The sequence below is a fragment of the Macaca nemestrina genome, chromosome 7 (assembly GCF_043159975.1).
Source record: "Macaca nemestrina isolate mMacNem1 chromosome 7, mMacNem.hap1, whole genome shotgun sequence".
Taxonomy (NCBI): Eukaryota; Metazoa; Chordata; class Mammalia; order Primates; family Cercopithecidae; genus Macaca; species Macaca nemestrina.
Window position 1 is genome coordinate 48,078,831 of NC_092131.1, and position 22,059 is coordinate 48,100,889.

General features: G+C 35.9%; 1 protein-coding gene across 18 annotated transcripts in view; it reads right to left on the reverse strand.

Annotated features, from left to right (window-relative positions):
* LOC105473644 (leucine rich repeat containing 9) overlaps positions 1-22,059 on the reverse strand; it is a 171,071-nt gene that overhangs the window by 132,445 nt on the left and 16,567 nt on the right. For 17 of the 18 annotated variants that reach the window (XR_982371.2, XR_011625828.1, XM_071100077.1 and 14 more), the window contains 4 exons: positions 20,203-20,385; positions 14,350-14,505; positions 3,815-4,011; positions 2,790-2,921 (listed from right to left, as the gene is read on the reverse strand). Coding sequence is in view for 16 of the 18 variants with exons in the window: in XM_071100077.1 (XP_070956178.1) it covers positions 2,790-2,921; positions 3,815-4,011; positions 14,350-14,505; positions 20,203-20,385 (668 nt within the window). In the remaining 2 variants the exon portion in view is untranslated. The remainder of the gene's footprint in view (positions 1-2,789; positions 2,922-3,814; positions 4,012-14,349; positions 14,506-20,202; positions 20,386-22,059) is intronic. The other variant, XM_071100082.1, reaches the window with a different exon arrangement.

The following is a 22,059-nucleotide window of genomic DNA, read 5'->3' on the forward strand; positions in this document are numbered from 1 at the left end:
CTGACTTAAATCAACATCATAACAGTTTCAAAACCCTATAAAACAAAAAGTTTCTGCTTCTGTAGCTCCTTGAGATAGTATACCATGAAATCTTTATAAAGAGGCAGATTAATTACTGAAAGTCATTATATACATCAAAGCAAAACTGTTGAGTATCTATAAAGTGATATGGAAGCTTCAACTAGTAAATATATACTGGGCTATTAATCCAGCCCCATGCTAGATGTTATGACTTGTAAGACACACAAAACATCATATCTTCCCCAAAGGAACTTACAGAGTCACTTGTATATTGTTTCGTGGTATTTTAAAGGTTTTTAAAGTTGTAAATAGACTGTATCTATAACCAGGTTGACAGCTTCTCAGGCACAAGGACAGCATCTTTTATGCTTTGGAGTCCCTACTTGATAAATGTTGTCTGATGTCAACGGGTAACTCAACTGGCAACACATCAGTAAATAATATGAATCTATAATAATGAAGGTATAGTAGCAATAATCCACTCAACTAGCATGTCTCTACAAAATAAGATTTTTTAAAACTGGAAAATATAATAATTTTATTTCATAAAAGAAGTGAAGCTAAGAGATAATGACATACAATTAGAAACATGCAGTGTTTTGTTGTTGTTAAAGACATAAAGGTAATTTTAACAGAAAATCTTTCAGTCCTAGTTCTACTCAAATACTTTTTATTTAAATACTGAATCCTTAGCCTTAAAAATATTAATAAGATAAGTCAATGTTTAAATAAAACAACTAGAAATGTAGCCTAGCAATTTAAAGCACTTAGTAGTTATTTCTTTGCATAAAATATCAGAGGAAAAGTAGCCAAACTTGCAGTATGCTAAAACTAAAAAACAGTCCTTTAAATTCTGCTAACATATATTTGATTTATTCCTTAAAATAAATCAAGGTTACCCTTTTTAAAACCAAGTAAACAGGTTAATGCTAATCAAAATCCATCAAATCCACCTAATTTACTATCAGGCTGACATAGTTATCTAAATGACTTTTTGGTCATTTTGCTTTTACATTTTTTTTTCACTAATCCACTTGTCACAAAGAGCTTCCTTTGCAATAAGTTAAAAAGAAACAGAAATAAGTTTTAAAAATCCTGTTTAGGGCTGGGCACAGTGGCTCATGCCCGTGATCCCAGCACTTTGGGAGGCCGAGGTAGGAAGATCACTTGGGCCAGGAGTTTGAGACCAGCCTGGCCAACATGGCAAAAACCCATCTCCACTGAAAATACAAAAATTAGCAGGTGTGGTGGCATGCACCTATAATCTCAGCTACTCAGGAGTCTGAGGTAGGAGACTCGCTTGAACCTGGGAGGCAGAGGTTGCAGTGAGCTGAAATCGGGCCACTGCACTCCAGTCTGGGGAACACAGCGAGACTCTATCTCAAAAAAAAAAAAAAAAAAAAATTCCTGTTTAGGTTGAGTGAATATAAATGTGCACCCAGTAGAGACACACCATTCAGTTTTTGCACTTGAAAAGTCAAGGCCTTTACTTGTTTATATGGGAACTGGATGAACACCTTTTATATCTTTGTATATAAAAATCAAATAATGTGGTTAAGCAAACAGTAGTAACTCCTGGGCAAATGGATGTACTAATACAAAGGAAAGTATTTTAAAATGCCTCTTTTTCCCCTGCAAAGAGCTTCTTACGCTTTTCCACCAGAGTTCTCCCAAGACCTTTGAGAAGCTTTTACTCACAGAGGTGAGAGAAAAGCCATGTCTAATAGAAATCAGGGGACTTGGTTTAAAGTAACCCATAACACTGACAGTTTTTTTTCTAAAACGTTAGTGTAAGTTTTACATTCTACACTATAAAAAGTAGTATTTATTTTGACATTGACTTCAAGTAAAATCATGCTCCAGGGTTATGTGCCAAGTCCATTCTATAGTTTGACATGTCTCCTGGTGTATTTCCATGTACCCAGTTCCTACTGTGGCTCTAGAGCAATCTTTCTGTTTCACAGGCTCTTCAATTCTGAAAAAAAATGACTCAGAAATGTGAAAGTCATACTTAACAATATTTTTCTTCATGACTTTTTTTTTAAAGGGTAATTTTAAATTGTGCCCCTCTAATTGAAGCAACACAACCACTTCCTAGTACCTACTAGTAGGCCTTGGTTCTAAAGCCTGGCTGTCTCATTTCTGCTTGAATCTGGTGTCTCTCCACTTTTGCTGATACAAGCTTTTGACCTGAATTCCTGATATAAGCATATACTTTATCCTAACATGTAGTGTTCTTGTGCATCCCTACTGTAGCTATCTCTAAACAGTGGGTTCCACTCTGATCACAGACCTACAGAAGATTTGCTAGACAGTCTCCTCCCATGTTGGCAACCTGCTGTTGCCAGTCCTGCTTTGGCATTCTTGCTCTGTTCCAGTTTCTCAACCAATATTCAGAAACATGCACTATATCCAGTCCAGAAACAAACAGTATAAACACATGAAAAATTAAAACTTGATTATAAACTTTTTTTTTCTAAATTATATTCTGCTCTTGGGCTAAGGAAAATTGGGTAAAGAGCAATGATAAATCATTAGGATGTCTTCAAGGCTGGCTCATGATAATGGCATAAACAGAAATGTATAGGTGGAAAGTAGGTAATTTTCAATTTTCAATAGATGCCTGCCAATTTTTAATAGATGAATATTCTGCATGAGAGATGTTCCAAAAATGGGACATTCTAGGATTTTACAAGTTGATATTCTGGTTGATGATCCTAAGTACTTAAATTATTTTTAAAGCTATACTAAATTTCTAAAAGATTTACCAGTCATCAGATCGAGTGCCTTCCTCAAAGTGGAAATTTCCCACAGTCTCTAACTCAGTTAACAAAAGTGGGATCAATAAGCCATGACTTTTCTTCTTTTGTTTTACTTCAATATGATAAATTGCTTCAATTCTGTTGGAGAGAAAAATACATACAGCTATTAGAATGATCTACAAATCACAACATTAAAACTTATGATAGACTTTTTTTAAACTGATGTTAAAACACAAACCTTCCTTTCAATGGATAAAGTTTTGTGTTAAGAGTTAAACCATGTAAAGGATATTCTATTTTTGGCAATTAAAATCACTTTTAATTTTGCTACTCTCAGAATATGCGAATGCTAGAAGACTATCCTTGCTCTACCACTTACAGCTTTCAGCTCTCAGACATGTCATTTGGACTTTTTATGCCTCAGTTTTCTTAGTAAAATGGCAATATTCATAGTCCTTATTTCTAAAATGGCTGTTTTATATATATGCAAAATACATGTAAAGATCTTAGCAAAGAGTCTGGCACAAAATAAAAACCCAATACATGTTACCATCATTTTTAGTATTATCACAGGGCACACTAACTTATCCACTTAGTGCCTTAGTAAATAAAAAAATTCACAGTCCTTGCTAAGCCTTCTTGCTTTACATTTCGAATTGATAATTGAGACTGAACTTGTTTCTACTGTGTGTGGGCTTTGCCAGGTCTCATCTGTTTGGTGAGTTTATGCACCAGCAGAGGCTCTATTGTTTTTAGTTTGCAGACACTAGAGCAGTGATATGATAGGAAGCCACTGGGAGGAAGCTTACTGTTCCTAATTAAGAACTGCCTCTGCAAAAAAACTGTATGCCAGCTTTTAACCCATGATGATTATAAGTACTAGGAACTAGTACTAAGAATATAATTCATGCTTTACTTCATACTGTAATTGTTCACACTCCTGAAGAAGGGAACTAGGGTCAATGATGGCCCAAAACATTCTGATTCTCTCGGTTTTAAATCTGAACAACTAGATAATTAATTAAACATACTCATCTAGTTTTTTGTTCCAGAATGTTACCCTTTCATTCAAGGCACTTAGTTTGGTCAATATCTTCTGTTGAAGACTTGGTTCTTCAGTGACAGTTTCACAACTCTTCAATGTTTCAGGATCAGTTACTTTACTGTTATTGGATCCATCACTGTGCCCTTTGCCCGAGCCCTTGAGTTCAGCCAGTTCTCGTTCCAACTGTGGAAAACATTGCATCAGAGAGCAAAATAAAAATAAAACATGGTCTAGGCAAATTCAGAATTCAGATATTAATTTTTAATGGGATCTATTAAACAAATGTCTAATTTAAATGAACAAAGTGGGAATCCAGGTAATAAACAAGCTAAATTTCATAAAAGCATGCCAAACATGTGATTTCAACTTGGGTGCAAATTCAGTCAGCTAGTTTCTCTTGACCAAGTGCCAACCTTAACCACTTCAAACATGGCAGTCTCTCAACTGAAAATAAGCAAAGCAACAGATTTTCAAATAGTTTTAATAAGTTTGCCTCTATTAAAGCCAAAGTAAAATTAAAATAAATACTGGTTTTAGTACAAATATTTAAAATTCAAATAATGTAATTTTTAACACACCTACTTTTCAATTTTTAAGTATTTTTCAACCATTTTGGTGTTCTGGAAAAAAATAACTAGTAGAAATACACAAAAGCATATATATAGGGGTGCACATTTTTCCTTTTGTCTTAGTCTCTTACATGACTCAGCACTGGTCTTAAGGTTTTGTTATTTTGGGGTTTTTACATTTATCATAATGAACTTTTTGCATTAATGTAGATATTTAAAAATGCTGCATTGAATATTATTTATCTTGATTACTAAGGTTTTTGGGTACTCCCTTAAATTCTGGGCCCACAGCAAGAACCTCTTTTGTCTAACTCTAATCTCAGCCTTATGTAATTTAAAGATAAATTGTACTGAGGAGGGGGGCCAAGATGGCTGAATAGGAACATCTCTGGTCTGCAGCTTCCAGTGAGACCAATGCAGAAGGCAGGTGATTACTGCATTTCCAACTGAGGTACCTGTTCATCTCATGGGGACTGGTTAGACAGTGGGTCCAACCCATGAATGGTGAGCAGAAGCAGGATGGGGTGTCACATCACCCAGGAAGTGCAAGGAGCAGGGACCTCCCTCCCCCAGCCAAGGGAAGCCATGAGGGACTCTGCTATCCAGCCAGGTTACTATGCTTTTCCCACCATTTTTGCAATCTGCAGATCAGGAGATTCCCTCCTGTGCCTACACCACCAGGGCTCTGGGTTTCAAGCACAAAACTGGGCAGCTGTTTGGGCAGACACTGAGCTAGCTGCAGGAGTATTTTTTTTTTTTTTTTTGAGACACGGTCTTGCTCTGTCGCCCAGGCTGCAGTGCAGTGGCGTGATCTCAGCTTACCGCAAGCTCCGCCTCCTGGGTTCATGCCATTCTCCTGCCTCAGTCTCCTGAGTAGCTGGGACTACAGGTGCCCGCCATGGAACCCCTGCGAGATAGAATCATTCACTCCCCTGCAGAGGGGACTGAAGCCAGGGAGCCAAGTGGTCTCGCTCAGTGGGTCCCACTGCCATGGAGCCCAGCAAGCTAAGAACCACTGGCTTGAAATTCCTGCTGCCAGCACAGCAGTCTGAAGTCGACCTGGGTTGATTGAGATTGGTTGGGGCAGGGGTGTCTGCCATTATTGGGGCTTTAGTAGGTGGTTTTTCCCTGACAGTGCTAAGAAGGTTGGGAGGTCTCGGCTGGGTGGCAAAGCGGCTGTGGTCAGACTGCTTCTCTAGATTCCTCCTCGCTAGGCAGGGCATCTCTGAAGGAATGGTAACAGCCCCAGTAAGGGGCTTACAAACAAAACTCCCACATCCCTGGGACAGAGCACCTGGTGGAAGGGGTGGCTGTGGGCACAGCTTCAGCAGATTTAATCGTTCCTGCCTACCAGCTCTGAAGACAGCAGCTAATTCTGACAAGAGAGATTCTCCCAGCACAGTGCACCAGCTCTGCTAAGGGACAGACTGCCTGCTCAAGTGGGTTCCCGACCCCCATGCCTCCTGACTGGAAGACCCAACAGGGTCGACATACACCTCATACAGGAGAGCTCTGGCTGGCATCAGGCCAGTGCTCCTCCAGGATGAAGCTTCCAGAGGAAGGAGCAGGCAGCAATCTTTGCTATTCTGCAGCCTCCACTTGTGATACCCAAATGAACAGGGTCTGGAGTAGACCTCTAGTAAACTGCAGCAGACCTGCAGAAGAGGGGCCTGTTAGAAGAAAAACTAACAAACAGAAAGCAACAACATCAAGATCAACATAAGGACCCTCACACAAAAACCCCATCCGAAGGTCATCAGCCTCAAAGATCAAAGGTAGATAAATCCATGAAGATGAGGAAAAACCAGCACAAAAACGCTGAAAATTCCAAAAACCAGAATGCCTCTTCTCTTCCAAATGATTGCAACTCCTCTCCAGCAAGGGCATAAAACTGAACAGAGAATGAGACTGATGAATTAACAGAAGTAGACTTCAGAAGGTGGGTGATAACAAACTCCTTTGAGCTAAAGGAGCAAGTTCTAACCCAATGCAAGGAAGCTAAGAACATTGATGAAAGGTTACAGGAACTGCTAACTAGAATAACCAGTTTAGAGAACATAAATGACCTGATGGAGCTGAAAAACACAGCACAAGAACTTTGTGAAGCATACACAAGTATCCATAGCTGAAATCGATCAAGCAGAAGAAAGGATGTCAGAGATTGAAGATCAACTTACTGAAATAAGGCATGAAGACAAGATTAGAGCAAAAAGATGAAAAGGAATGAACAAAGCCTCCAATAAGTATGGGATTATGTGAAAATATCAAGTCTCTGATTGATTGGGGTCCCTGAAAGTGATGGGGAAAATGGAACCAAGCTGGAAAACACACTTCAGGATATTATCCAGGAGAACTTCCCCACCCTAGCAAGACAGGCCAACATTCAAATTCAGGAAATACAGAGAACACCATTAAGATACTCCTTCAGAAGAGCAACCCCAAGACACATAATTGTGAGATTCTCCAACACTGAAACAAAGTAAAATATGTTAAGAGCAGCCAGAGAGAAAGGTCAGGTTACCTACAAAGGGAAGCCCATCAAACTAACAGCAGATCTCTCTGCAGAAACCCTACAAGCCAGAACAGAGCGAGGGCCAATATTCAACATTCTTAAAGAAAAGAATTTTCAACCCAGAATTTCATATCCAGCCAAACTAACCTTCATAAGTGAAGGAGAAATAAAATCCTTTACAGAGAAGCAAATGTTGAGGGATTCTGTCACCACCAGGCCTACCTTACAAGAGCTCCTGAAGGAAGCACTAAATAGAGAAAGGAAAAACTGGTACCATCCACAGCAAAAACATACCAAAATATAAAGACCAATGACACCATGAAGAAACTGCATAAATTAATGTGCAAAATAACCAGCTAGCATCATGATGACAGGATCAAATTCACACATAATAATATTAACCTTAAATGTAAATGGGCTAAATGCCCCAATTAAAAGGCACAGACTGGCAAATTGGATAAAGATTAAAGACCCATTGGTGTGCTGTATTCAGGAGACCCATCTCATGTGCAAAGACACACATAGGTTCAAAATAAAGGAATGGAGGAATATTTACCAAGCAAATGGAAAGCAAAAAAAAAAAAAAAAAAAAAAAAAAAAAAGCAGGAGTTGCACTCCTAGTCTCTGATAAAAAAGACTTTACACCAACAAAGATCAAAAAAGACAAAGAAGGGTATGACATAATGGTAAAGGGATCAATGCAACAAGAAGAGCTAACTATCCTAAATATATATGCACCCAATACAGGAGCACCCGGATTCATAAAATAAGTTCTTAGAGATCTACAAAGAGACTTAGACACTCACACAATAATACTGGGAGACCTTAACACCCCACTGTCAATATTAGACAGATCAACAAGACAGGAAGTTAACAAGGATATTCAGGACTTGAACTTAGCTCTGTACCAAGCAGACATAATAGACATCTACAGAACTCTCCACCCCAAATCAAGAATATATATTCTTCTCAGCACCACATAGCATATATTCTAAAATCAACCACATAATTGGAAGTAATATACTCCTTAGCAAATGCAAATGAATGGAAATCATAACAAACGGTCCCTCAGACCACAGTGCAATTAAATTAGGACTCAGGATTAAGTAACTCACTTAAAACCCACACAACAATATGGAAATTGACAACCTGCTCCTGAATAATACTGGGAAAATAACAAAATTAAGGCAGAAATAAAATAGTTCTTTGAAACCAATGAGAACAAAGAGACAATGTACCAGAATATCTGGGACACAGCTACAGCAGTGTTAAGAGGGAAATTTATAGCACTAAATGCTCACAACAGAAAGCTGGAAAGATCTAAAATTGACACCCTAACTTCACAATTAAGAGAACTATAGAAGCAAGAGCAAACAAATTCAAAAGCTAGCAGAAGACAAATAACTAAGATTAGAGCAAAACTGAAGGAGGTAGAGATATGAAAAACCCTTCAAAAAATCAATGAATGCCAGAGCTGGTTTTTTGAAAAGATCAACAAAATAGATGAACCACTAGCTAGACTAGTAAAGAAGAAAAGAGAGAAGAATCAAATAGACACAATAAAAATGATAAAGGGATATCACCAGTGATCCCAAAGAAATACAAACTACCATCAGAGAATACTGCAAACACCTTTACACAAATAAACTAGAAAATCTAGAAGAAATGGATAAATTCCTGGACACATACACCCTCCCAAGACTAAATCAGAACGAAGTTGAATCCCTGAATAGACCAATAACAAGTTCTGAAATTCAGGCAGTAATTAATATCCTACCAATCAAAAAAAGCCCAGGACCAGATGGATTGACAGCCACCTTCTATCAGAGGTACAAAGAGGAGCTGGTACCATTCCTTCTGAAACTATTCCAAACAATAGAAAAAGAGGGACTCCTCCATAACTCATTTTATGAGGCCAGTATCATCCTGATACCAAAAGCTTGCAAAGATACAACAGAAAAAGAAAATTTCAGGCCAGTATCCCTGATGAACATCCATGAAAAATCCTCAATAAAATGCTGGCAAATCAAATACAGCAGCACATCAAAAAGGTTATCCACCATGATCAAGTCAGCTCATCCCTGGGATGGAAGGCTGGTTCAACATAAGCAAATCAATAAACGTAATCCATCACATAAACAGAACCAATGACAAAACCCACGATTATCTCAATAGATGCAGAAAAGGCCTTCGATAAAATTCAACAGCCCTTCATGTTAAAAACTCTCAAAAAAACTAGGTATTGCTGGAACATATCTCAAAATAATAAAAGCTATTTATGACAAACCCACAGCCAGTATCATACTGAATGGGCGAAAGCTGGAAACATTGCTGAAGACAAAAATGCCCCCTCTCACCACTCCTATTCAACATAGTATTGGAAGTTCTGTTCAGGGAAATCAGGCAAGAGAAAAAAATAAAGGTATTCAAATAGGAAGACAGGAAGTCAAATTGTCTCTGTTTGCAGATGACATGATTGTATATTTAGAAAATCCCACAATCTCAGCCCAAAACTCCTTAAGCTGATAAGCAACTTCAGCAAAGTCTCAGTATACAAAATCAATGTGCAAAATCACAACCATTCCTAAACACCAATAATAGATAAGCAAAGAGCCAAATCATGAGTGAACTCCCATTCACAATTGCTAGAAAGAGAATAAATCACCTAGGAATACAACTTATAAGGGACATGAAGGACCTTTTCAAGGAGAACTACAAACCACTGCTCAAGGAAATAAGGGAGGACACAAACAAATGGAAAAACATTCCATGCTTATGGATAGGAAGAATCAATATCGTGAAAATGGTCATACTCCCCAAAGAAATTTATAGATTCAATGCTATTCCATCAAGCTACCATTGACTTTCTTCACAGAATTAGAAAAAACTACTTTAAATTTCATATGGAACCAAAAAGGAGCCTGTATAGCCAAGACAATTCTAAGCAAGAAGAATAAAGCTCAAGGCATCACACTACCTGACTTCAAACTATACTACAAGGCTACAGTAACCAGAACAGCATGATATTGGTACCAAAGCAGATATATAGACCAATGGAACAGAACAGAGACCTCAGAAATAACACCACATTTCTTCAATCATCTGATCTTTGACTAACCTGACAAAAACAAGAAATGGGGAAGGGATTCCCTATTTAATAAATGGTGCTGAGAAAACTGGCTAGCCATATGCAGAAAACAGAAACTGGACCCGTTCCTTACACCTTACACAAAACGTAACTCAAGATGGCTCAAAGACTTAAATGTAAAACCCAAACCCATAAAAACCCTAGAAGAAAATCTAGGCAATACCATGCAGGACATAAGCATGGGCAAAGACTTCATGACTAAAACACTAAAAGCAATGGCAACAAAAGTCAAAACTGACAAATGGGATCTAATCAAACTAAAGAGCTTCTGCACAGCAAAAGAAACTATCATCAGATTGAACAGGCCACCTACAGAATTGGAGAAAATTTTTGCAAGATACCCATCTGACAAAGGTCTAATATCCAGAATCTACAAGGAATTTAAACAAATTTACGAGAAAAAAACAACCCCATCAAAATGTGGTCTAAGGATACGAACAGACACTTCTCAAAAGAAGACATTTATGCTGCCAACAGACGTATGAAGAAAAGCTCATTATCACTGGTCATTAGAGAAATGCAAATCAAAACCACGATGAGATACCATCTCATGCCAGTTAGAATGGCGATTATTAAAAAGTCAGGAAACAACAGATGCTGGAGAGGATGTGGAGAAATAAGAACGCTTTTACACTGTTGGTGGGAGTGTAAATTAGTTCAACCATTGTGAAAGACAGTGTGACGATTCCTCAAAGATCTAGAACCAGAAATACTATTTGACCCAGCAATCCCATTGCTGGGTATACACCCAAAGGATTATAAATCATTCTACTATAAAGACATATGCACACATATGTTTATTGCAGCACTATTTACAATAGCAAAGGCTTGGAACCAACCCAAATGCCCATCAGTGACAGACTGGATAAAGAAAACGTGGCACATATACACCATGGAGTAGTATGCAGCCATTAAAAAGAATGAGTTCATGTCCTTTGCAGGGACATGAATGAAGCTGGAAGCCATCATTCTCAGCAAACTAACACAGGAAAAGAAAGCCAAACACCGTATTTTCTTACTCACAAGTGGGAGTTGAACAATGAGAACACATGGACACAGGGAGAGGAACATCACACGCCAGGGCCTGTTGTGGGGTGGGGGGCGAGGGGAGGGAGAGCATTAGGACAAATACCTAACGCATGTGGGGCTTAAAACCTAGATGACAGGTTGATAGGTGCAGCAAACCATCATGTCAAATGTATACCTATGTAACATTTGCATGTTTTGCACATGTATCCTGGAATTTAAAGTAAAATAAAAGCAACAACAACAACAGATAAACTGTACTCTATAAGGGCAAGTGTATATAAGTGGAAATTTACTAGTTATCTGCACTCCTCTATAATAGATATATCCAGGTATTAGAAAAGAGATTAAGCATATTCATTAAAATGTATATATTTGTATATATCTATAGCCATATTTTTCTCATTTGCAGATTTTACTTAATACATGCATTTGCACATGAAAATAGCAGATATAAAGTGATATCCATATATTGATCTCTTGTGATTTTTATTGAAATCTTTATTATTAATTTTAATTTTAATTAAATTTTATTAATGTTTTACTTTAAGAATATTTTTCTAATTATAATAAGAACTGCTCACTTTAAAAAAGCATTAAATGTATTTCAAAACTTTGGTTTTTAATATTAATAGCTACACACTATCTTGAGTGTATAACTCTTCTCATTAAACAGTTTCCAATTTTTAAATTATTAATAGTGCAATGATATATATATAAATATTTTTATATATATCATTTTATATACATATTTACAATAGAGTGCTAGAAGCAGATTTACTGGGTCAAAAACTCAGCTTTTGTAGACTGTTATACATATGACCAAAGTTACACTTCCATAAGTGGTATCTAGTGTGTCACATCCGTCTTCACCAGCCTGAGTACTGTCATGTGTCATACTTTGACAGTTTATAGGTAAAACAGTTTCTTGGTATCTTAATTAACATTTGGAAATTAATCATCAAATTGAATTAATCATCAAATTGAGTTCTTTCAAATGCTTCTTAGTCATTTTTATTTCTACTTTTGCAAAATTCTAGTTTACATACTTTGCTCAATTTTTCTATTTAGACATTTACCTTTTATTTTGTTTTACATATGAGCACCTTTTTATACTAAGGATATTGACCCTTTGTCCATCATGTTTGTTGAAGACACTTTTCAGTTTCATTTTTTGTTTACATTTATTAATGATGATTTTAAATACAAAAGCATTTCACTGGTTTTTAAAAAATCACATCTACATTTTATTCCTTTGTGATTTCTAGTGTTTCTTTAATTTAGCAGGCTGAGATCAGATAAATATATCCATCTATATATTTATTCTTCAAGTTTTCATGTTTTGATTTTTACATTTAATTCTTTTTTTCCTACTGGTATTTACATTTGGTAAAGTGCAAATGAAGGATCCAACTCTCCAGCTCCCAAATAGTTTGACTACTTTTCTAATACCGTTTGTTGAATAATCCATTATTTCCTCATACTGAAAAAAATACAAGAATTATTATATATACAAGATTCTGTTTTGAGTTAAATAATGCTTACTTTTTCAGGGTCTACTTTTAGTAAAAGAAATCCAATTTATTCTAAATAAAAATGCATGCATATTACTAAAATATAGCTTGACTTAAAATTCCCACTTTGTTGTATACCTTAATATTATTAGTAAAGGGTTGTTTTTTTTTTTTTTAGCACCTTAAACAAGCAAATGAATTTTGAGCACAGCCTGCTGGCATCTAATAAAAATGCAGCTGAAATAAGTCTAACAATTTTTGTAACACTCTAACTCATATTAAAATACATAGTTTTTTTAACAAAATTCATAATTTAATAAGCCTACACTTTTAAAAAAATTTTTTTAAATTTTTTATTATTATTATACTTTAAGTTCTAGGGTACATGTGCATAACGTGCAGGTTTGTTACATATGTATACTTGTGCCATGTTGGTGTGCTGCACCCATCAACTCGTCAGCACCCATCAACTCGTCATTTACATCAGGTATAACTCCCAATGCAATCCCTCCCCCCCTCCCCCCTCCCCATGATAGGCCCTGGTGTGTGATGTTCCCCTTCCCGAGTCCAAGTGATCTCATTGTTCAGTTCCCACCTATGAGTGAGAACATGCGGTGTTTGGTTTTCTGTTCTTGTGATAGTTTGCTAAGAATGATGGTTTCCAGCTGCATCCATGTCCCTACAAAGGACACAAACTCATCCTTTTTTATGGCTGCATAGTATTCCATGATGTATATGTGCCACATTTTCTTAATCCAGTCTGTCACTGATGGACATTTGGGTTGATTCCAAGTCTTTGCTATTGTGAATAGTGCCGCAATAAACATACGTGTGCATGTGTCTTTATAGCAGCATGATTTATAATCCTTTGAGTATATACCCAGTAATGGGATGGCTGGGTCATATGGTACATCTAGTTCTAGATCTTTGAGGAATCGCCATACTGTTTTCCATAATGGTTGAACTAGTTTACAATCCCACCAACAGTGTAAAAGTGTTCTTATTTCTCCACATCCTCTCCAGCACCTGTTGTTTCCTGACTTTTTAATGATCGCCATTCTAACTGGTGTGAGATGGTATCTCATTGTGGTTTTGATTTGCATTTCTCTGATGGCCAGTGATGATGAGCATTTTTTCATGTGTCTGTTGGCTGTATGAATGTCTTCTTTTGAGAAATGTCTGTTCATATCCTTTGCCCACTTTTTGATGGGGTTGTTTGTTTTTTTCTTGTAAATTTGTTTGAGTTCTTTGTAGGTTCTGGATATTAGCCCTTTGTCAGATGGATTAGAGACTTAAATGTTAGACCTAATACCATAAAAACCCTAGAGGAAAACCTAGGTAGTACCATTCAGGACATAGGCATGGGCAAAGACTTCATGTCTAAAACACCAAAAGCAACGGCAGCAAAAGCCAAAATTGACAAATGGGATCTAATTAAACTAAAGAGCTTCTGCACAGCAAAAGAAACTACCATCAGAGTGAACAGGCAACCTGCAGAATGGGAGAAAATTTTTGCAATCTACTCGCCTACACCTTTTTTGAATTGCAGACTTCTAAGCACAGAATGCAGCTTAGTTAAGTACTTGGAATCAAAACTTTTTTGGAGCAAGCTTAACTTGAAATTCAGTAGTAATTACATATGTGTGTGTGTGTGTGTGTATTATATACATAATTTAAAATATATTGCTTGCTATCTTATCTAACAGTTTTCTTCAGATATGGCCACTGGAATTTTACATTACTAAATCTTACGGTTTTCTTCACAAAGCTGAATAATTTTATTCGTTCTTCTGGCAACTTTTGTAATTTGCATTTTCGATCATTCAGTTTTTCAAGGTCTTCATTAAGATGCCTCTGAAGAGTTTTTATGCGCATATTGTAATACATTATTTTTTTCATTGCTGTGGTCTAAAAGTAAGAAAGAAAACAACATAAAAATTAGCTAAAACAAATTATAGGCAATTATTAGTGATATTATATAAGTACAGTATGTTCTATATAACAATTTAGATGATTTGCATGCTCAGGTACTAATAAAGATGATAGCTGGAGTGACAATGGCTACACAGAGTTCTATATTTAAACTTAATAAAAAATATAAAATTCCAAAGATTTTCTTTGTGAGGCATAAAGTGTGAGGCAAATTCGCATTTATTTCCAGAATAACAACATAAAGAGACTACAGATAAAATGTAATGTATAAAATAGTACAGGTAATGAGGCAGTACAATTAGAGCAAACATATAACTCGTTATTCCTATTTGATTAACTCAGGGAATAAAAGAAATTAATAAGAATTAAAAGCAAATATTACATTACTCAATTCATTTTTTAAAAGCATGGCTAAGGAATATAATTTTTTTTCAAATTTATAAAAGAATGTTCATTAGGCTAAGCAAATTACTAAATGTCTATCAAATCCATTTATCTTGCATTCCTTAATAACAATGCATCATTCAGTTATTAATAAATTTATCAGGATAAATTGATTAAATCCATAATTAAGAAATGCACCAGCTAAATGGTACTTGAGAGTTATGTTAGTTAAAAAGAACTATCTGAGAAGACCATAAACAAATTTGAGGCATTATAAAAAATCTGACATGGTTTTGTTTACCTGAAATAATGAAAGCAAATAAGTTGGAAGACTTTTACACTCTTAGACATGTATTTTCTACAGATGCAGTCTTTTCTTATGAAATTTATTTAGTATGGAGTGGATAATTAAGATCCTAATGTAATTTTCTGGCATAAAAGGCAGAATAGAAACAAATACATAGTATGATGAGAGGCCAAAAGAATTCTATTTCCCCATGCATATTATGAAGTACTGCAACTGAAATCACCAAATTCCCCTGCCAAAAATAAGACAATCATAACAAAGAACAGTCAAGAAAAAAATTTGTTTTAGGATCATGATAAACTGATTAAATATCTTTTATAAATAAAAGCTTAATTTCTGAAGTGCAACTGAGTTAAAAGAAAAAATTGTAACTTAAGAAATGGGAAATGGTGTTTCTTGATTTTTTTTTTTCCTATTTGGAGAGAATAGGAAATCCAATACAAAATTCTGTGGGTCAGTTACAGCTAAAAATAATTCTAATAAATTCTTAAATCTAAAACAATAGGATATCTACATACAGAAGAATGAAACTAGACCCCTATCTCTCAACATATACAAAAATCAACTCAAAAAATGGACTTAAATGTAAAACTTGAAACCATAAAACTACTGGAAGAAAAAAGAGAAAATGTTTCAGGACATTGATCTAGGCAAGGATTTTATGACAAATACTTCAAAAGCATGGGCAACAAAAACATAAATAGACAAATGGTACTACATTAAACTAAAAAGCTTCTGCACAGCAAAAGGAAACAATCAACAGAGTGAAGAGACAAACTATGGAAGGGAGAAAATATTTGCAAACTACTCATCCATTAAGGATCTCATATCCAGAATATACAAGGAACTCAAACAACTCAACAGCAAAACAAAATACAAAAAAAACCCAAACACATACACACACAAATGAAACACGCACACACACACACACACAAATAATCCAACCAGAAGGTGGGCAAAGGAACTGCACAGACATTTCTCAAAAGATATCATACAAATAGCCACTAGGTATATGAAAAAATGCTCATCACTAACTAACCATCATGGAAATGCAAATAAAAATCACACACACACAAAAAAAGAGATGCTGGTGAGGATGCAGAGCAAAGGGAACTCTTTTTTTTTTTTTTTTTGAGATGGAGTCTCACTCTGTCGCTCAGGCTGAAGTGCAGTGGCGCAATATTGGCTCACTGCAACCTCTGCCTTGTGGGTTCAAGCAATTCTCCTGCCTCAGCCTCCCGAGTAGCTGGGATTAGAGGCACCTGCCACCACACCCGGCTAATGTGTATTGTATTTTTAGTAGAGATGGGGTTTCACCATGTTGGCCGGGCTGGTTGCAAACTGCTGACCTCAAGTGATCTGCTCACCTGGGCCCAAAAAAGGGAACTCTTATATGCTGTTAGTAGAAATGTAAATTAGTACAGCCATTATGAAAAACAGGATGGAGTTTTCTCAAAAAATTAAAAGCAGAACTTCCAAAGGATTCAGCAACCTCACTCCTGGGTATTTATCCAAAACAAAGGAAATCAGTGTATCCAAGGGATACCTGCACCCCCATGTTTACTGCAGCACTATTCACAATAGCTAAGATTTAGAATTAACCTAAATGCCATCAATAGGTGAATGGATAAAGAAAATGTAATATATGTATATCATATTACACACACACACGTGTATATACATAATGGAATACTATTTAACTATAAAAAAGAATGAAACCCTGTCATTTGTGGCAATATGGTTGAGCCTGAAGGACATTATGTTAAGCGAAATAAGTCAGGCACAGAAAAATAAAGACTGCATGTTATCACTCACGTATGAGAACTAAAAACATTTTTTGAGCTCATGGAAGTAGAGAGCAGAATTGTAGCTATTGGAGGCTGTAGGCGAGGTAGTTGGTAGGAGAGAATGGGGAGAAAGGTTGGTTAAGGGTACAAAATTACAGCTAGATAGGAAGAATAAATTCTGGTGTTCTGTAGCACTGCAGGGTGAATATGGTTAACTATAATGTGTATATTTTCAAAAATCTGGAAGAAGGGATTTTGAATGTTCACAACAGAAAATAAATGTTTGAGGAGATGAATATGCTAATTACCCTTATTTGATCATTATATATAGAATTATTACGCATCAATTGTAAATAAAAGGGAGAAAATAACACAACAAGAGAACATGGGATGGAGTTAATTTGGTCAGATAAAATACAGGATACCAAATTAAATGTGAATTTCAGATAAACAACAAATAATGTTTTAATATACATAATACTAAACTTACTTATACTTATTTAATTATACTAAAACATCTTTATTGTTTATCTAAAATTTAAATTTAACTTGGAATCCCCTAGGTGGGGTAAATAAAAGATTAAAACATACGAGTTTTATTTTAATTTTTTTGAATAAGCAATATATTCACATTTCAAAAACCAAAAAAATTGATTTATACAATGAAAAGTCTACTTCCCACTTATGTTTCCCATCTTCTCAGTTGCCCCATCTTCTGCAGAAAATGACTGACTTTAGTGTCTAGTAAATCTTACCATAGTTTCAACTTTTTCTAATTTATTAAGAATATACCTATATCTTCATATAGAAACAAAAATTATGATATTTTACTATTTCTAAACTTTTTCAAAATCACTTAGTATGTCATAACAATAAATAAGAGTTGTCAATGAATGGGGTTTTTTTTGTCCTTGTTTGAGAGTATATAGTAAGATTTTGGGGAAGGAGGGAAGACTATTTTATAAACTGTAACTCTATAGCCAATCAACTTTGTAGGCTGACCACATGCAACTTGCTTTTTGTATTCGGACTTTAAAAAATTAATGTCAAAGTCACTTTCAAAGACTTTGGTAGAATTCCACACCTGTCAAAACTTTTAAGAAAAAGAAATTGGACTAGTTATAATGCTAAATTCAGCTGCATGTTTGTACTAAGACAAAATTTGATCCCTTTGCATCTTAGGTGGCCAAAAAAGAATTCAAAGTCATAAACAGAATTATATTCAACTATAGTTTCATAGCACTTATTTTTATACTACTTAACAATTAAAATGGGCTTTTATGTACATTAACTCATTGGCTCCCCCAAACAACCCTGTGCTGAAAAGCAGATACTATTTTCATCATCTTCGTTTCAGTTCAGAAAACTGAGCTTCAGTAGTAGCACATGCAGCTGGGGGCTTGAATCCAAGTCTTCGGATTTGAACCCATATGTTCTTCCCTCTGTCTCACACTAACTCTTTGGTGGTCCTCCTGGTAGGTTCTGACTTTACCTGCCACTTGTAGTTTACACAAACTAGGTCACAGTCATAGGTGAAAATCTGAAGAATCAATAGCACTCTGTTTAAGAATTCATCACAAAGAACTGCCACAACTTGTCTTCTTATGCATAGTAAGGAAAAAAGCATTTTAGAAATCTATATCAATCCATACATTAAAAATACTTTGAATTTGAAAATCATTTTGGTCTGAATCTAAAGTTGGACTATAGTATATATCTTATTTGTGCCTTAAAAGGTAAAGGGAGGATAAATATTTTACAATAAGAAAATGAAATATAATTACTTAATTTAAGATGTTAGAAACTGTCTAACAATTCCTTTTTTTGTTGTTCTTTATGTTACTCCTGACATTTACAAGACTGAACCAAATGTATGAGAATCTCAGTCAGAATGTCAGAAGAACCTGCCTCTCTTAGTTCTCCTTTTCAGTCTCCTCTGTAGGTTCCTTCTCATCTACCCAACATTTAGCACCCAAGTGACACACTTTCTCTTCCACACCATTCCCTTGGTGACTCATCCAGTCCACAGCTTTAAGTACCAACTTTCTGCTTTCAGTTCTCATATTTTAATTTATACCCCCAATCTGGGGAACTCTCCCACATAGTAGACTCATATGGATATCCAACTACTTACTGAGCATGTCCCCTTAGGATATTCAAAAAATTGTTCAAACTTTACATGCCTAAAATTATCATGATTCTAAAATAATGATTTTTCCTTCTAAACCTACTCCTCCCCTACTCCTCCTATACTCTTCCTCATGTCGTCAAATAGCAACTTACTCATTGAATTGCTCCAGTCAATATCTTGGAATTATTCTCTACTTCTTTCCTCTGTACTTAATATCCAATCCATCAGTAAACCCAGATAGGTTCCATCTTGTAACTGCTACCAGAATCCAACTTCTTACCACTTTCTCTGTGAACACCATGCATTGAACCATCCACATTGCTCATCTAAGTTACTGGAATAATCTCCTAACTGGTCTCTCTGCTTTCAACTTTCCCCCTCTAATTGTCTATTCTTAATACATTATTCAAAAGGATCCCTTTAAACCATAAGTCATCTTAGTCCCACCTCTGATCAGAATTTTCCAGTGGATCCCATCTCACTCAAAATAAAGACCAAAGTCCTTACAACAGTCTATAGTCTCACATAATCTGGCCTCCACCACTCCTGTCTTCATCTGTTACTTCTCTTCCCCTGATGTCCTCAGCTACTTAAACTTTCAGATAATCACAAACCATCTTTAATTAGATTAAAATCTACCTAATCCTTGGTCGACTACCATAAACCATAGATATTTTCTAATTTTGATATGTAATATTCCAAAGGAGAAGTGGTTGTTACATTTCTGTTATTTAAGCTTTAATTTATATATACATGGCACTAGTCTAATTATTTTTGACACTTATTTTTTTCAATTTCCTTCTTGTTTTGTATAGATTAGAAGCAATATTACTTCATTATTTCACCTTCCAGTACTGTCATCAAAATTAAGATTCTAGTATTAATATTATTATTTATATACTTTTATGTGTAATATCCAGTTCACTAGGGCAAAAGTAGACTTGGCAACAAGAACTGAACTGATAATCCTACCTACCATATGTGGACATGGCCAGAAAGAAGCCTAACTAATAAACTAACTAATAAAACAGAAATCACAGATGCCTGATTAGGGATGTACTTACATCTGCCAGTTCCTTGATTTGCTTTGCTGACACATCCAATGTGTCAAATCTTTGAAGGCAAGGCAAATGATATAATACATGTGTGGAATAATTACACAGAAGACAAACTGGATTGGTTTTATATTGAGGATCATTCAGACATAAATCCTTTAAGCAAGGCAGCCTGGTTAAGTTCGTGAGCTCCTAAAACACCAGCAAAGATAATGTTCAATTAATTGTGACTGTCATTTCTAAAGGCAGTATTTGAACACTTAAGATCAGCCATACTCTAATGCATTCTAATTATGTGCTTAAATACATTAAAGTGATTTAGATGCCTAAAATGTTTCTCTCTATTGAAAAACAAGCTAAATTCCCGAAGAAAATAGCAACAATAATTAAACAATACGCTATACCACTATGCCTTTTAAATATTTACTAAATCATGTATTCCAGCTGGAACATTGAAGCCAGTGATGCGAGCACATTTGTTCATTAATATGTTGCCCTACACGGCCCCTCTTGCTAATTGCCCCCAGGATACCTGTAGGTCTCTGCTTTCTTCACTCCTATTTCCTATACTTATCACCTAGAAACACTCCTGTTCATCCTCCCTGCTTCCAGATCTGCTCTATTCATTAAAGGCTATGGGATCCCCTGTTCATTACAAACAATCATCATGGAATTCCTGATTTTTGGGTTTTTTTTGTTTTGTTTTTTCCATTAAGTACCTGTTTTACCTATTATGGTCAACTAAAGTCTAACTTTCCTTGAGGGCCTCAGTTCTCTCACAACCTATGGATGAGGAAGGATTGATATGCACTCTCAGACCAATGTTTCTCCTTAACATATTTTTTCCTGATGTTTAAGTCATTATTTATACTTTCCTTTATTTGTCATCTGGCTCTTGATTAACTCTTCCATCCTGCCTCTTCCTGTTTAAACCCTAATATTTTATGATTTAGTCATATTGAACCAGTTGAAGTTTTGGAATGTGCCCAGCCCTATCTTGTCCTTAGACCTTTACCCATGCTGCTCCTTTTGAGTGGCCTGAACTTCACCCCAGTTTCACCTTTTAATCTGTCAGGGCCAAACCCAGTGTCATATTCCCTGGGAGCCTTGTTTCATCCCCCAATGTTGGGATAGATGTTCCTCCTAAGAGCTCTTTTAGCTACTGAGCTTAGTTTTGTTATGGACTTTATCATACCCTATTGCCAATTGCTTGTATCTATAAGCCAAGGGTCTATATGGGCTTTGGCCCCCAATCTGCAAAAAAAGAATGTTATTTACATTTTTAAGTATTGAAAAAACAGAAGAATATGCAGTAGAGGCCACATGTGGCCCACAGAGCCTGAAATACTTTCTATTTGGCTTTTTTTTGTTGTCGTTACAGAAAACGTTTGCTAACCCTGCAATAAACTTGTGGAGAACACGGTTTGTGTCTTGTTTAACATTGTATTCCCAACACTCAGCACTCAGAACACAGCAGGCACTAAATAAATATGTAAAGTAAATTGATTACTTTCAACCAACTTTGAGGATATCCTCATACTTTCTCATTACTAGGATGGTGCCTGAGGTAGGAGGGTACTGTGGTGGGGTCAAACGTGAAAGGATGCAATGCTAGCTAGAAAAATCAGAATCAGGGTTAAGGGAAATCCAAAGGAAGAACCAGGAAGCATTAGTTCTAAAGTTACAGTAAAAAAGAAATGGAAAAGAGAATAGTGAAGTCAGGTTGCTGGAAACAAGAGTAATACAGGTTGAGGTGGTTAATATATTTCCAAACTCTCTCTGGACAAGTGAGAATGTGGCTCACTGGTCTGACCTGAGGCTTGGGCTGAGCCTATGTGGGGAGGAGGACTAAGCAGAGTTGCTCTA